The following is a 17,332-nucleotide window of genomic DNA, read 5'->3' on the forward strand; positions in this document are numbered from 1 at the left end:
AGGAATGTCTTACCATGAGGCAATTTCATTTCTCAATGTTGAGTATTTATCGAATCGTCGAAGAAATCTCTTTCTTGACTTGTTCAAACACATACAAAACCCCAACCACAAATTTCTCTTACCGGCCAAACGTAAAGCCAGATACGCGCTTAGAAAAACCAATGATCTTGACTTGCCAGTGTAGAACCAATAGGTATAAAATTATTCTTTTCCCTGGTGCTTATATGATTTGCAGTGATAATTTGTGTTTTGTTTCAAATTCTTGTTTTTGTTTGGACTGAGTTAATGGCAATATTATGGGCATGCAATTTAATTCTTGATTTTATGTATGTAGGTTTATGTGTACGTGTTTTTTTTTTTTAATGAATAATACTAATAATTTCTTATTTTAGATGTTCTAAAGATACTTTTTATCATGATGTTTATTCATTTTAAACATATAATTTATCAATCTTTAAATTTATAATTGTCAACCATTTTTTTGTACATAATCCAACCTTGTATACGGTTGCAATAAAGATTGATTTGATTTTTTTTTGTGAATAAGCTACGCTGGGTGATAAATCATCGAAGAATCTCGGTTTCGTTGTTGTTGTTTTTTATGTGGGACGCACTGTATATTTCATCCAAAATCGATAAGAGATCAAAGTAAATAATTTAAAAAAATCTATTATCTTTTATTTTGTGTTAAAATATATTTACAAAAATTTGAAATATGCATAAAAATATAAACTAAGAATAAACCCGGCCCAACCCTCTATGAAACTAAAAACACAAATGATTTGCTGAAGCAAAATTCAACATCATATCATTGCTAGTCGTTTAAGATTTGCTTCAAGCTCCAACATACAATGAAAAACAAACAAACAAAAAACATGTCTTACAGCAGCATAATTTTCCAAGTGACGATTTATCATGTAATTATTATCTAACTGCATCGTAGGTTACAACAAAGGCTGCATATTAAAGTGGTATTTTAAACGGTAGGGGAAATAGAAAAATACATTAGAAACTCCTTGAACACCCACATTCACATCAATGTCGAACTAGCATTTGACTATACACACACACACACACGCACCCCCTTTCACACAACAGTCATACCCACACAGACACATGTGGTAGCAATGCATTAAAAAAAATAATACTTTATCTATCGATTGATTGTTTGATTTATTAAGGTGCGCACTTATTAAAAAAATCGATTTCAGTATATATATATAGTGCATTTTACTTATATTCGGTTGTTGTCGTTATTATTATTATTATGATAGTTGTTATTATTATTATCTATTATCACTACTATCTTTATTATTGATATTATCATTACTGTTGTTACTATGTTGATCATTATTCATTTATTATCGATTACGGCATCATCTTTGGAGGGGCGTAGCTTTACCCGTCTTTCTCATCGCAAATGCTTTTCAGTTGACCTTTTTGTCTTGATTTTCAGGCATTAATTATTTGATGATGATGTCAACATGTACAAATCTGAGATTAGATCGGTCGAATGCATGGAATAATGAATGCTACAAACTTTTAATGCATTAACTGTAAAGAGGGAGAAAAAAGGTTACCAACTGGGGCCCTGGGGACGATTTTTAGTAGGGGGTGCTGGCTTGAATAAAAAACTGAAATTGACAGCCCCCCCAAAAAGGGGGGGGGGGGGGGGAGGTTATTCACTAAAAACATCTTGGTGCTTCGGGCTAAATTCTACATAACTACCAGGGGCGCTGCCTACGTGAACCAGGGGCCGCTAAAACTGTGGGTGTGGTTGGGAGGGCCTCAGTCCCCCCTTTTTTTACAAAATCGCGTACAGAAACGAACAAAAAAATTGTTTGTGATTTGTAATAGTCAGCCCCCCTTTCAAAACTGTTCATCGTTCCCTGTGAATAGCACACGCAACAGCCCCCCCCCCTCGAAAAAAACACCTACGCCCAAAGCGGCCAGCATTGACCTCCAAGAAAATTTGACCAGCCCCCACCCCTGACTAAGAAAAAATAAACCAATCAATAAACAAGTGTAAAAATACTATGTATGACTCTGGAACATCTCCAGTAAGGCAACTGCAATTTTGTTACATCTAATCAATCATTATTATTATTAGTTTCCTATATACCACCTCTCTTCTAATCGCTAGTTTCGTAATTTTGCATGATAAATGTGAAGTTTTATTTTTCAGTCGGTTAAAATATTTTGTTTTATACAAAGAATCTGTACATGTTTAGAGGGCCTTTTCTTCATTTTTCCACGTGCAAGTATTCTTTTATATTGTTTCATTAAAAAAGTGTTCTTTCAAGTTTGTATCTCTTAGTGTTTGTCAATATATAAGCCAACTTTATCTATTTCTAAGATTTAGTTTGAATAAAAACCCCGGTTTATTGTAGCCAAAGTATGATACAGTATCTAAATCGTTGACATGGTTGAATAACTATGTAGTGTGTCAAAAATAAATGAAAAAAAAGACAACACTGAGAAAAATCTTAACTTTGAATACTAATCATAATATTAGTTTCCTATATATACAAACTCTCTTCTAATCGCTATTTTCATAATTTGCATGATAAATGTGAAGTTTTATTTTTTCAGTCGGTTAAAATCTTCTGTTTTATACAAAGAATATGTACATGTTTAGAGGACCTTTTCTTCATTTTTCAACGTGCAAGTATATTCTTTTATATTGTTTCATTAAAAAAGTGTTCTTTGAAGTTTGTATCTCTTAGTGTTTGTCAATATATAAGCCAACTTTATCTATTTCTAAGATTTATTTTGAATAAAAACCCCGGTTTATTGTAGCCAAAGTATGATACAGTATCTAAATCGTTGACATGGTTGAATAACTATGTAGTGTGTCAAAAATAAATGAAAAAAAAAAGACAACACTGAGAAAAATCTTAACTTTAGATAAAATTACACTAATGATCATGAGATTCTAAAAGAAATATATGGAATAGAATATGTGGCGCAGGTAGGATAGACATGAAAAGTTGGGGAGTGCGACATAGAGAGACAGACGTGGAGACACCGGGGAGATAGTCTTAATTAAGGGTAGAGGGGTGGTGAGGCGCAGGACTGAAGGATCAAGGGGAGTGGTGGAGGCAGAGAAGGATCGACCAACATTAAATTTAGCAATTTGTATACCGACTGCAATAGCATGAAATAGAGCCTTTCATTAGTTCTGGCACAAAGTGCATATTCCTATTCCAGTTCATTGTTCAATTATTCAACTTATTTTACTAAGTGTACACAGGTTAGATCAGGGGCGGAAATCTCTCCCAAAAGGTAGGGGGACAAGGGTCTAGACAATTTGACAAGCAAAAAAAAAGAAAAAAAAGGTCATCTCGTCCCAGTCGCGCACGTTTATTCCCATTTTGAGTTATATATTTCTTAGCATCACCAAAGACCCAAAATAGTAGGGGGGACATTTGATATTGTGTCCCCCCATACTATTTTGAGGAGGGGGGACACGTCCCCCCTGGGATTTCCGCCCATAGGTTAGATGAAGATACCCACTAAACAATATGAAATGTTATTTTAAAAAAGAAACAGCAATCATAGCTATGCCATTTTCTTCCACATAAACCATACGAAAAACAGGAATAATAAATATATACGATATGCCATGTAAATATCGACATTCTCGTCCAGTTTACTTTACTTGGTGTGAACACCACTCGGAGAACTCACTCAACCGAGGAACGCACCACCATTTATATGGAGTTTTTTGTTTGCATACAATGCATATCGAACAACTATAACTATATGCATGCAGGCTGTACATAGTTGCACATCGGCTGACTGTACCTTTTGAACGCTCCTTATGTTGCTGGTGTACGTGGATGCATATTCATGTTGAACGTGTAAAATTATACTCAGATATGTCGCGAAGGAATCCTATACTAAACCTTACAACTCGTGGAAATTGCAGCTGGTAAAAAAAAAGATTCCCACGCCGATGTAGTGCATGCCAATCAACACCTATTGAACCCTGGTATATACTTCCTACTGGAACCAAATCATGGAGCGAGTCACTTGGCATGCTTGGAGTCACATCGTATTACGCTATGTCATACTCATCACCATGAGCACATGTAAGTGTTTCATTTTCCCTCGTGTTGTTGGCTCTTATATATTGACAGCGAAACCGAGCGTATAAATCTCAATTTATTACACGATACCAATTGAGCATTATGTGTAACATAAGGAATTATGAAGCAAAGATATAGCTAGTTAAGCTAGCGGAATTTACTCATTTATACTTGGTACCTGTACATAGCGGTAACATATGCATTACCCTATACCAATAAAATTTGTTTTAATAGGGCCTAGTATTCAACTTCAGGCTCAAGTTTAAATTCAATTTATGAAAAATATCATATACCTCTTCATTTTATATTATATGAATCGTTACAACATTATAATCAGGCAATTGAAATCAAGAAAGTATAAAAGCGCCCACATTCGTCCAAATTACATGCGTATCTCCTAACATACCTACATACCTATGGCATATAAACAAGAATTTGTATGTAAGACAAATAGGGTTTATTTTTCCCTTTTAGCCCATCTGATCTAATGTAATAGCCGTTCTTGGTATTAATCGAAGTAGGGCCAATGAAAATCTAAGTTATTTGCTTTGCAGTAACGGTATAGAGCTTTCTTTGGTATGGTTTTTGTGGACATTTTTCACGATGAAGAAGGGAGGGGAATAATAAAGTAAATTGCTATTTTGCTTCAAATGTTAATGAAATTTTAAAGGTCAAATTCAGCCCATAGAAAAAATTTGATTTCATTAAATAGAGAAAAATAAGCAAAAGCACAACTCTGAAAATGTCATTGAAATAGAATATAAGTCATGAGTTTTTGAATTTTCGCATGAGTTTCACAAAACAGATGTATGTACAATTCAGTGATATGCAAATGAGAGAGTCGATGATTTCCCTATTTATTTTGTTTCGTATTGTTTGTCAATATTATAATTTTTACCGATTTGACAATATCCTGACTGAACCATTAAATGTTAACATGTCCAGCTGGGAGGAACAAAACTTTCTTTCAAGGGACAATGAGAAAGTTATAATAGAAAATATTTTATATATTAAAATACAACATACATGGTGAGTGGGAGACGTCATCAGTCCCCTCATTTGCATTTCTACCAGGATGTGCATATAACTGTTTTGTGGAAAAAAACAAAGAGCTGAAAACATCATTACGTTCTTGTTTTACATACGATTTTTATGAAATTTTCAATGCTATGCTGTTGAATTTTCCTCCTTTTGTGCAAGTTTTTGCTTGGGTGGATTTGTCTTTCAATCAACATGCTTGTTCACTTGTACTCTATTTCCTATCTTATGATTTTCATTTTATTTGGTGGACTTCGCCTTTTAAAATTAGTGACATTGAGAATTTCCTAAGTAGAAATTTCCGATGAAGTTAACTTCCTTTTCACTAAGGTTTCATTTCCAGTTCCATGACGTCACATAATTTTGCTATACTTACATAATTTACCTAAGGTGAATAACTTGTTCATAGGCCTACAAGCGATAAAATGAAATATAGATAACGAGCATTCTCAATTAATTTGATTACATGTGGGGGGGACCAAGACCTAACTTTACTCCATTAAATATAGGTCTACTTTACATTTGAAATTAAAAACGCTACCACCTCACACGGGACCCACCCACACATTCATGTATAAACAAACAGAAAAAAAATGGAATCAAACGATGAATGAAGTACATCAAATGGATGGGAAATGTAGAGATCCTAGGAGTAATGTGACTCTACTTACAGTTACCCTCTCTAATGCATTATATTTGTAATGCATGTGGCAACATGATTAAAATCAGTCGCACTAACAACATAAGAGAGTTCACCTTAAAACAGTAAAAACACTTGTTATATCGATCATTTTATTCTACTGATCTCTTTGCAGTTGTCACTAGCAGCTCCATTCGCCTGTATGGAGGATCTTCCGAAAAAGAGGGCGTGGTCCATGTCAAGGTGGCAGATGTCAAGGTGGCAGATATGTGGAAAGGCATTTGCAACGATGAATGGGATGCTCTCGATGCCCTGGTCACGTGTAGGCAGCTGGGATTCACGGAAGGATACGCCATGCTATTCAACGATGATTACGTTCAACCCCCTCCTAAAACTACAGATGCCCCTTCGGTTGATCATACTAGGGACAATAACTTGGATGCTGTGGATTTTATTGATGATTATGGAGGAAGGGGGTCTTCGAGGGCGTCAACCGAGTTTTTCATGATCATGGGGAATGAATTTGCTTGCAACGGAAGTGAGGAATCTCTCTTGTCCTGCCAATACAAGCCATACAACGGGTACTGTAGAAAACAGGCCGGAGTGGTTTGTGGTATGTAAATTGTTCTTTGTGTCAAACCCCGAAGTCCGCTCTTGTAGAACAATTGCCACATCCCTGATCCCCACCTTGTTTCCTTCCACCTATCTCCTTAATTAAAATACAACGTGCATTTGGTTAAGGAGAGCCCCATGAACAAAACATTAAACATAACAAAACACATGATACTGAAAATTTCATTGATATCCGATGTGAAATAAGAGCCTCATATACTTCTTAGGTCTCACCTATTTTTTTCACAAGACAGTATCCACAGCACTGCGACAAGTAAATGACAGAAGATTACGTCACCTATTCACTACTTCTTCTGTATTCAATTTTTGCTGATTTGAAAATAAGGATACATCTTTCTGAATAAAAATATATTGCAACAATTGCAACCCAATATTTCCAGGGGAAAATCGATTTTTTTTTACGAAAATATATCTTTCAATAATTTACAGATATTGATTTATGGGTTGTGTAATATAAACCCTCTGTGGACTAACTGATTAAATATGATTTTTTTTACCGGTCCAAAAATGTGTACTTTACACACCCAATCAGTCAATATCTGTTGTATTAGATAGCCTAAAATTACAGAGATTCTAGACTCCAATTTGTAGGAACACTAGTTTTAGGCCTACATCAAAACTAGATCTACATAGGCCCTAGAACAAATGAAATATAGAATGTACTTACCAGACCAATTTCTTCAAAAATTCTAATTCCACCATAGTTAAATCCAAAAGCAACAACAAGGAAAATAGTCCTAGGGGTAGATTACGTTCCAATGATTTTTCAACTGTTCAACAATAATTAACAACAAACACGACCGCATCATATTCACACAGGGTACTATGTAGTATTGTCTACTTGTTTATTATGTTAGCAGTAGTACACTGTTGGAAGTGGTACTGTACGTCCCTTTTCTGGTCCACATCCAATTTCTTTGATGCAACGTTAATTTAAGGTGAAGAATGTGAGTCCAGTCCAGGTCTAGGACACAGGCCACACCGAGGTCCATGTTGAATCTGAGCCAGAACATCAGATGCACATTACACACTAAATTGGGACTGAATTATGACAGGACTAGGTGGAGGCCTGCTGACTGTACATGGTAGGTTTGATCCTCCTGTTGCCAAACCAGGTCCAGAACCAGAACCAAATCTAGCACTAACCTTAGACCTAGTACTACTTGGACTAGCAAACCCAACCTTCGATTGACATTTCCCTGACAAGCATATATAAGCGCATTTGTCGTTTATGTCCTTCGTCAACTCGAGTGGAATGTTTAAGACTGCTCTCACTTTTTATGTCATGAAACCGTCATGTTATATGTCTGGCCTCAAGTCCTTGCTCATCTTATGTAGTGATAGTAGTGGATCTAATGCAGTGGTTCGTGTAGGGCCTTGACGTGTTAGCTTAAATGCTAAAGATTGTCATTTTGTTCCCCAATGCATTCTTACCAACAATCTGATGATCATTCCATGGCACATTTTGATGGTCTTGTTCTACTTTCCCGGTCCTGGACTGCTTCCAAGTTTGACATTTTAGGGAGACGCACTTGAATTTGGTCGTTGCCAAAAATACGGAAATTCAGATGCGAAAATTATTCACAGAGTGATTTGACAGGACAATTTTCTCCATTCGTCTCCGACCACATTGGCTCCTTGGGTCATCATCTTTGTCTCCTCTGTGATTTTTAGTCAGCTTATCCGTTGCATCTCTTGTTGCTAGAATCTGTAGCAATATCAAAGTCATCTGTCCTTAGATTCGTAAGATTCTCCCTTTCTCTATTACACAGGAGTCACATTATAAACATAAACACAGCTTTCTGGAGACGTCTCGGAGTAGAACGGTCCACCGCTCACGAAGTCATTATTTTTCGAATGTCTTCCTTACTAATCATGCTAATAGGATCCCTGTGTGTTACTGAACCCTTTTCTTCAGCTTTCATTTTATGGAGGACTGCAGCAAACATGTTTGCACGTCTAAATTCACCACTGATCTCAATGTCAATTGCCTTTGTTTTCAGAAAGTGCTTCTGGAGACCATGGCGTATTGTGATCATGGATCTCTTCGCGTAGCGTTGGCCATTTCCCTGTTGCAACTCTGCGTAGAGTGATCGAATACTGTCGCACAACTCTTGCTCCGAGTATTCCGGCTTCACTTGTCCAAAGTCAAGAGACTTTGGCCTACAGTAGCAACTGGTATATCTTTTGCCGATTTCACAACATGTTTAGTTGATTTAGAATCGTTATCGTCCAAAAGCTGATCTAATTTTTCATTGCTCATCAACATAAATCTAGCTTCCGTTTTGAAGTATCGTTGAATTAAAATAGGACTGGACCTGTACTGGACTAACTACTGCACTGAGAGCTTTTAAATTACGCGGTACTCGCCCGGAAATTTATTGCAATGTTGACATCGAGTGTTGATCGATTGCCTACGATTGCTACATATTTCTTGTACCGTGGCCGAGTGGTCTAAGGTATCATGAAGTTCGAGGTTCGGTTCCCGGCACGGCCCTTGACTAAGTCAATTTTATGATAGCAATGCTCGTTTATAAGCAGGAATTATAAAACCTTGCAGCCCAATGCATGATTCATTTACGAGACATAACATGCATAATGCTTGAGTATAGTTTTAGTATAGACTGGTCGTAAGATCCACATGTTGATAATTACAGGCCTTTGCCTGCCTACTAAATGTCAATCCCATTTTTTACAGCCCATGCCACCCAGTTGAATTGTAAAGTCTAACCCAAATTATAGTAATTTATGCCTTGTTTTCCATTATTTTTACATGTTAGACATCACTCCTCAACAATTTTACCAACTCCTCGCGAACGTCCAGGGCGATTACGAACCTCTTTCTTACACCATCGTCCCGAATGGCCATTCGGAAGGCCGAGTGATGGCCGTTCAGAAACGAGACTATACACGTGTGATTGTCACCGGCGGTGTTTGTGATCTTGGTGAAAAGGTCGCTCCCATATTGTGCGACGCCTCACGGGGATACACCAATGGCGGAAGGGTAAAACAAATTAATTTCTCCCACAAAAAAATAGATCATTATGACCCATGCCTATATTCCCTGCAAAACCTTGCAGTAGAAAGTAGATATCGGAAAACCCATTAATGCTAATGAATCAAAGCCAATTTGAACACCACCAGTCCCTGACCTAAACTTACTGAATCATTACAAGGGTGCAATGTTTTTTTTATAATGTATCACATAATGACATGAACAGTAGTATTTCTTTGCATTACCTGTGTTAAGAATCTATTCAATTTATCTTCAAATTCATTGATGGTGTTAATTATATTTTTTTAGGCAACACAGCCACCTAGCTTCGAAAACCTACCAATGCTTGTCAATAGGCTATCGTGCAATAGTGCTTACTGGATAGGGGACTGTGACGCTGAGCTCTCCGTTGATGGCGCGTGTCCTGCTGGGGTCCATGGAAAGGGCGTCGAGTGCTGTGAGTTCATCAAGGGTCTTATCATCTTCTGGCATGTTTTAAGATAAGAAGAGTCATGAGAGTTTCTTTTGAAAGGGTTTATTCTAAACCGAATACGATAGGAATTTGAATGTCACATAATATAGGCTGAGTACAAGAACTTTTGATGCGACAACGAAAGAAGGGAGAAGCGGTAGAAAGGATTGGAACTATACTTTATTTGGCAAGGGGCAGTTTGCCAAAAAAAGATAATAAGTAATAATTATTATTGACTGACATGTGACGTATAAGTATGCACATTTCTGAAAAGGGATTGAATGCAGAGGGGAAAAGATAGAAAGGATTTGTCTGCCATCTATTCAATAAGGCATTCATCACTATTCTTGAAAGTTCAAATTATTATTAAAAAAAACAGAGCAAAAAAATCACAATATACATATCTGACATTTTTAGAAGGGTATACATATAATTTCAAGATATAAGCATACAAATGGCACTGGAAAGAGCTTGAGAGCTCCATGGCACTGGCGCACAGATGGCTCTTGCCACCACCCCCCCCCCCAAAAAAAAAAGTTCACGACCAAGAAAAGAGAAAACAAAGAGAGAGAGGGAGAGGGTGATATATATATTTTTTTCTGAATGTTATGTCAAAATCTAGTACGAAATTGGATTTTTGTAACAAAGAGTTTGAAAATTTTCGACATTCTTCTTACAAATATTTTCGCTCCGCTAGCTCTCAACTTTTAATACATTTTACACGAAACGCCATACCTATCCCCCCAATTTTCATTTTTACTCATTACGCCACTGCTCCATAGAATTCAGTTATCATATATATATACATATATCCAATGATCTTCCATTTAAACTCATGTTATTGTACTCACAAAAATACACCTACCTTGACCATGTTAACCGACTAATGTAGCCTTGAATTTTTCACTTTCATACACAATTATCCCCACCTCGTGCAGACACAACACTGAGGCCGTCCGTCATGGGAGCACTGGTCTTTGCTGGCGTCGCCACCATAATCATCCTCATCGTCGGTATATGTTCTATTCATTGGATCAGGAAAGATAGGAAGTCGGGTTTTAACCATTCTATTCTCAGAGTGAGAGATGATGGCGGACCTGTGTCGAGCTAACCATGGCATCACACGTGACCACCTTTACTTGTCTTGTCACGAAGTTCGTCTCAAAACTTAAGGCCTGATTCCACTGGCCGACGGACACAAGACGTATTCATAACCATGATAACGGACAGTGGCGTAGCTACGAGGGGGCCTGGGGGGCACGTGCCCCCCCGAGATTTGGTGTGCCCCCCCCAGAAAAAAATTGGCAGAGCATGATACCTTGGAAAAAAAAAGAAAAGAAAAAAGGGAGAAAGAAGAAAGAAAAAGGAAAAGAAGAAAGACAGAAGAAAAAAGAAGAGGAAAATAAGAGGAGGAAGACGAGTGAATGAAATAATGTAAGGGGAAGAATTGCAATTAAAAAAAAATCTTTTCATGTTACTATATAGAATATTTGCTAGCGCTTTGCGCCATAATTTCCTGTTCGATGGGATTCATATCTTGCTCAATAGGCAGATGTGGAGCAAGTTTTGAAGTCAATATGCAAAACATATTTTAGCTCGGACATCGAGCTTTCATTATTTTTTTTCATTTACAAATTTAAGTGCTCTGTAAAATGTCCGTTTTATGGTCTACATATCAGCATTTTAAGCTCACGCTGCGTAGTCACATTGTTTGATTTGCCAAGTTCATATTGTCTACGTGTATTCCATAATGTTCCATTAAACAAATGTATTCAGAATGCCCAGATTCTGAATCTAAAACATGCGCGATAGCCTGCATGTTCTTTATCTAAATGTACTTAATCCAGTTTTACATCAGAATATCAATAATTGTCTGCTCACGATTCACGATCGCATTATTAATGATACCCAATTGACTATATCCTATTTATGTTTACAAAATATGAATAGAGTGTCCCACTTTTAAATCACAATTTTCTTCCTCTCGCGCACACATCAATTGTTTAGTTAGATACCTATCCCATTAATTAATACAAAAAGTGCTTATGACCACTTTTTTAGGTCGGAATTTCAAAAAATTTGCTCTCGCTTCGCGCTCGCATTATTGAAATATATACCGTCTTCGTGGGTGACTGTAAGCAGTCCTTAACAGGTCCCTTTTCGATAATGCTAGAACAGTTGATGAAAAATTATGTTCGCGCTTGGGGGTACATGCGAATCTTGTTCAGGATCACACATAACATTGCCCAGAAAATTAAATTTTCAGGAAAAAATACATTAAAGTAAAAATATAAAAAAATTGCTCGCGCTTCGCGCTCGCACATTTTATAAGGCTTATGAGATTATTTTATGTTTGTTGTTTTATAAGAATAAAACTAAGAAGTGACTGATATAGGTGAAGATAATTTCGGGCCCCGTCCCCTATTGGCGAAAGTCGGATCCGCCCTTGTGGACACATACACACACACCGGAAAAATGGCCGGTGCCCCTGTTACACCCACAAATGTAATAATCGCCCACAAATGTAATAACGCCCACAAATGTAATAACACTTTACCCACAAATGTAATAACGCCCACAAATGTAATAACACTTTACCCACAAATGTAATAATTTCACCCACAAATGTAATAATGCACTTTACCCACAAATGTAATAATTTTGGATCGCCCACAAATGTAATAATGACTTTACCCACAAATGTAATAAATTTGAAGGGATTTTTGGCGAATCCGTTCTAAGCTAAAATCGTATAGTAATGCGTTCATTTAGCACAAAAGTGCAAAGTCTCATTTCCTGACCCGGTTAATTAACAAATTATAATATAAATCCAAAGTCTTTATTCCAGACCCGGTTGTTTCAAAAATAATAATATGAGCCCAAAGTCTTTATTCCAGACCCGGTTGTTTCAAAAATAATAATATGAGCCCAAAGTCTTTATTCCAGACCCGGTTGTTTAAAAAATGATAATATGAGCCCAAAGTCTTTATTCCAGACCCGGTTGTTTCAAAAATTATAATATAAATCAAAAGTCTTTATTCCAGACCCGGTTGCTTAGAAAATAATAATATAAGTCCAAAGTCTTTATTCCAGACCCGGTTGTTTAAAAAATAATAATGCAAGTCCAAAGTCTTTTTCCAGACCCTGTTGTTTCAAAAATCATGATATGAATCCAAAATCTTTTTTCCAGACCCGGTTGTTTAAAAAAAATAATGATATAAATCCAAAGTCTTTATTCCAGACCCGGTTGTTTCAAAAATTATAATATGAGCCCAAAGTCTTTATTCCAGACCCGGTTGTTTCAAAAATTATAATATAAATCCAAAGTCTTTATTCCAGACCCGGTTGTTTCAAACATAATAATATGAGCCCAAAGTCTTTATTCCAGACCCGGTTGTTTCAAAAATAATAATATGAGCCCAAAGTCTTTATTCCAGACCCGGTTGTTTCAAAAATTATAATATAAATCAAAAGTCTTTATTCCAGACCCGGTTGTTTAGAAAATAATAATATAAGTCCAAAGTCTTTATTCCAGACCCGGTTGTTTAAAAAATTATAATATAAATCCAAAGTCTTTATTCCAGACCCGGTTGTTTCAAAAATTATAATATAAGTACAAAGTCTTTATTCCAGACCGGGTTGTTTAAAAAATAATCATATGAGCCTAAAGTCTTTATTCCAGACCCGATTGTTTCAAAAATGATAATATAAGTCCAAAATCTTTTCTCCAGACCCGGTTGTTAAAAAAATTATAATATAAATCCAAAGTCTTTTTCCAGACCCTGTTGTTTCAAAAATTATAATATAAATCAAAAGTCTTTATTCCAGACCCGGTTGTTTCAAAAATATTAATATAAGTCCAAAGTCTTTATTCCAGACCCGGTTGTTTCAAAAATAATAATATGAGCCCAAAGTCTTTATTCCAGACCCGGTTGTTTCAAAAATAATAATATGAGCCCAAAGTCTTTATTCCAGACCCGGTTGTTTAAAAAATGATAATATGAGCCCAAAGTCTTTATTCCAGACCCGGTTGTTTCAAAAATTATAATATAAATCAAAAGTCTTTATTCCAGACCCGGTTGCTTAGAAAATAATAATATAAGTCCAAAGTCTTTATTCCAGACCCGGTTGTTTAAAAAATAATAATGCAAGTCCAAAGTCTTTTTCCAGACCCTGTTGTTTCAAAAATCATGATATGAATCCAAAATCTTTTTTCCAGACCCGGTTGTTTAAAAAAATAATGATATAAATCCAAAGTCTTTATTCCAGACCCGGTTGTTTCAAAAATGATAATATGAGCCCAAAGTCTTTATTCCAGACCCGGTTGTTTCAAAAATCATGTTATGAATTCAAAATCTTTTTTCCAGACCCGGTTGTTTAAAAAAATAATGATATAAATCCAAAGTCTTCATTCCAGACCCGGTTGTTTCAAAAATTATAATATGAGCCCAAAGTCTTTATTCCAGTCCCAGTTGTTTCAAAAATTATAATATAAATCCAAAGTCTTTATTCCAGACCCGGTTGTTTCAAAAATTATAATATAAGTACAAAGTCTTTATTCCAGACCGGGTTGTTTAAAAAATGATCATATGAGCCTAAAGTCTTTATTCCAGACCCGATTGTTTCAAAAATGATAATATAAGTCCAAAGTCTTTTCTCCAGACCCGGTTGTTTAAAAAATTATAATATAAATCCAAAGTCTTTTTCCAGACCCTGTTGTTTAAAAAATTATAATGTAAATCAAAAGTCTTTATTCCAGACCCGGTTGTTTGAAAAATATTAATATAAGTCCAAAGTCTTTATTCCAGACCCGGTTGTTTAAAAAATAATTGAGCCAAAAGTCTTTATTCCAGACCCGATTGTTTCAAAAATGATAATATAAGTCCAAAGTCTTTATTCCAGACCGGGTTGTTTAAAAAATGATCATATGAGCCAAAAGTCTTTATTCCAGACCCGATTGTTTCAAAAATGATAATATAAGTCCAAAATCTTTTCTCCAGACCCGGTTGTTTAAAAAATTATAATATAAATCCAAAGTCTTTTTCCAGACCCTGTTGTTTAAAAAATTATAATGTAAATCAAAAGTCTTTATTCCAGACCCGGTTGTTTAAAAAATAATAATATAAGTCCAAAGTCTTTATTCCAGACCCGGTTGTTTAAAAAATAATCATATGAGCCAAAAGTCTTTATTCCAGACCCGATTGTTTCAAAAATGATAATATAAGTCCAAAGTCTTTATTCCAGACCCGGTTGTTTAAAAAATAATAATGCAAGTCCAAAGTCTTTTTCCAGACCCTGTTGTTTCAAAAATCATGATATGAATCCAAAATCTTTTTTCCAGACCCGGTTATTTCAAAAATTATAATTTTAGTCCCAAATGAGATACATTAATGATATTCCAGTGGAATAAAAATGAGAATCGAGCTTAGTCTCTTCTCCAGACGCTAATGGTAAATTGAAAATCAAGCATAGTCTTTGCTCCAGACCCGGTAACTAAAAGCTGGAACTTTATAGTAATGTGTTTATATAGCACAAAAATGCGAAATCTTTTTTCCAGACCCGGTTAATTAAAAAATTATAATATAAGTCCAAAGTCTTTTTTCCAGACCCATTTATTTCAAAAATTATAATAATTATAAAAAAACAAAGACCCACGATCCTATTTATGTTGAATAACATGGAAATGTAGCGTAGTCTTTCTGTCAGACCCAGTTATAAAAGTCATTAAAAACACAACAACAACAACAAATCAAAGACCCTGCAACCATTAAAGGTCAAGTCCTCTTCAGAAAAATGTTGATTTGAATCAATAGAGAAAAATCAGACAAGCACAATGCTGAAAATTTCATCAAAATCGGATGTAAAATAAGAAAGTTATGACATTTCAAAGTTTTGCTTATTTTTAACAAAATAGTTATATGAACGAGCCAGCTACATCCAAATGAGAGAGTCGATGATGTCACTCACTCACTATTTCTTTTGGTTTTCATTGTTTGAATTATACATTATTTCAATTTTTACGAATTTGACGATTAGGACATCCTTGCCTAAAGCACAAAATGTTGAAATAATAAATTTCCACGTGTTGCAGGGAGGAATGAAACTTCATTTCACATGACAATGACGAGAAAATGAAAATATTTCATATTTCATTTAAGAAAATACAAAAGAAATAGTGAGTGATGTCATCAGTTCCTCCAGTCATTTGCATACCGAAATGAAGCGAAACATTAAAATGCCATAACTTTCTTATTTTACATCCGATTTTGATGAAATTTTCAGTGTTATGCTTGTTGAATTTTTCTCTTTTTATTCAAATCAAGTTTTTGTTGGGGTGGACTTGTCCTTTAAAAAAAATAATTTCTTGTATATTCCTTCCTTTTTTCTATGAAAAAACCTAAATAACAAAACATTAAAATACATATGAAAAAAACTGAGAAATAAGATATCAGTAAACAATAGGGGGATTACTTCCCGAAAACGATAAAGTTGTTGATTGACGATCTATGATATATTATATAAAAGAAAAACATTCTAACAAGAGGGGATAACCATTCCATTCCATGTTTTTATTTGGCAATAAGTCATGATTGACTATTTTTGCCACCCACTGTATGAGAAGTAGGGTAGCAATTTTTTTAGTATTATTTTTATTACTTCTTTTTGTCTCACCTGCAAAGCAGAGTGAGACTATAGGCGCCGCTTTTCCGACGGCGACGGCGGCGGCGGCGTCAACATCAAATCTTAACCTAAGGTTAAGTTTTTGAAATGACATCATAACTTAGAAAGTATAAGAACCTAGTTCATGAAACTTGGCCATAAGGTTAATCAAGTATTACTAAACATCCTATTAGAGTTTCATGTCACATGACTAAGGTCAAAGGTCATTTAGGGTCAATGAACTTAGACCATGTTGGGGGAATCAACATCAAAATCTTAACCTGAGGTTAAGATTTTGAAATATCATGATAACTTAGAAAATATATAGACCTGGTTCATTAAACTTGGACATAAGGTTAATCAAGTATCACCAAACATCCTGCATGAGTTTTACGTCACATGACCAAGGTTAAAGGTCATTTAGGGTCAATGAACTTTGGCCGATTTCGGGGTATCTGATGAATTACAATCAAAACTTAAAAAGGTTTTGGATCTGATTCATGAAACTTAGACGTAATAGTAATCAAGTACCACTGAACATCCTGGGCAAGTTTCAGGTCACATGGTCAAGGTCAAAGGTCATTTAGGGTCAATGAACTTTGGCCGAATTGGTTTTTTTTTTGAATTACCATCATAACTTTGAAAGTATGTTGGTCTAGTTCATAAAACCTGGACATAAGAGTAATCAAGTATCACTGAACATCGTGTGTGCATTTTAGGTCACATGACCAAGGTCAAAGGTCAATGAACTTTGGCCATAATGGGGGTTTCTGTTGAATTACCATCATAACTTTGCAAGTTTA

The 17,332-nt window shown here is 35.5% G+C and overlaps 1 protein-coding gene across 1 annotated transcript; it reads left to right on the forward strand.

Annotated features, from left to right (window-relative positions):
* Positions 1 to 3,689: 3,689 nt before the first annotated feature.
* Positions 3,690 to 11,128, forward strand: LOC121415929. The gene is made up of 5 exons (XM_041609328.1): positions 3,690 to 4,094; positions 5,945 to 6,382; positions 9,183 to 9,406; positions 9,707 to 9,854; positions 10,808 to 11,128. Exons 1-5 carry the CDS (start codon positions 4,022 to 4,024, stop codon positions 10,978 to 10,980), a joined length of 1,056 nt encoding a protein of 351 aa, XP_041465262.1. The 5' UTR covers positions 3,690 to 4,021; the 3' UTR covers positions 10,981 to 11,128.
* The last annotated feature ends 6,204 nt before the right edge of the window (positions 11,129 to 17,332 follow it).

Source organism: Lytechinus variegatus, chromosome 5 (genome assembly GCF_018143015.1).
Source record: "Lytechinus variegatus isolate NC3 chromosome 5, Lvar_3.0, whole genome shotgun sequence".
Classification (NCBI taxonomy): domain Eukaryota; kingdom Metazoa; phylum Echinodermata; class Echinoidea; order Temnopleuroida; family Toxopneustidae; genus Lytechinus; species Lytechinus variegatus.

What these genes read in the sequence shown, in the direction of transcription:
- LOC121415929 (XM_041609328.1), top strand. Translation starts at nt 4,022, where the DNA reads ATGGAGCGAGTCACTTGGCATGCTTGGAGTCACATCGTATTACGCTAT. An exon ending in GATACACCAATGGCGGAAGG is followed by an intron (nt 9,407 to 9,706) that starts GTAAAACAAATT and finishes ATATTTTTTTAG; the next exon opens with GCAACACAGCCACCTAGCTT. An exon ending in TGGAAAGGGCGTCGAGTGCT is followed by an intron (nt 9,855 to 10,807) that starts GTGAGTTCATCA and finishes CACCTCGTGCAG; the next exon opens with ACACAACACTGAGGCCGTCC.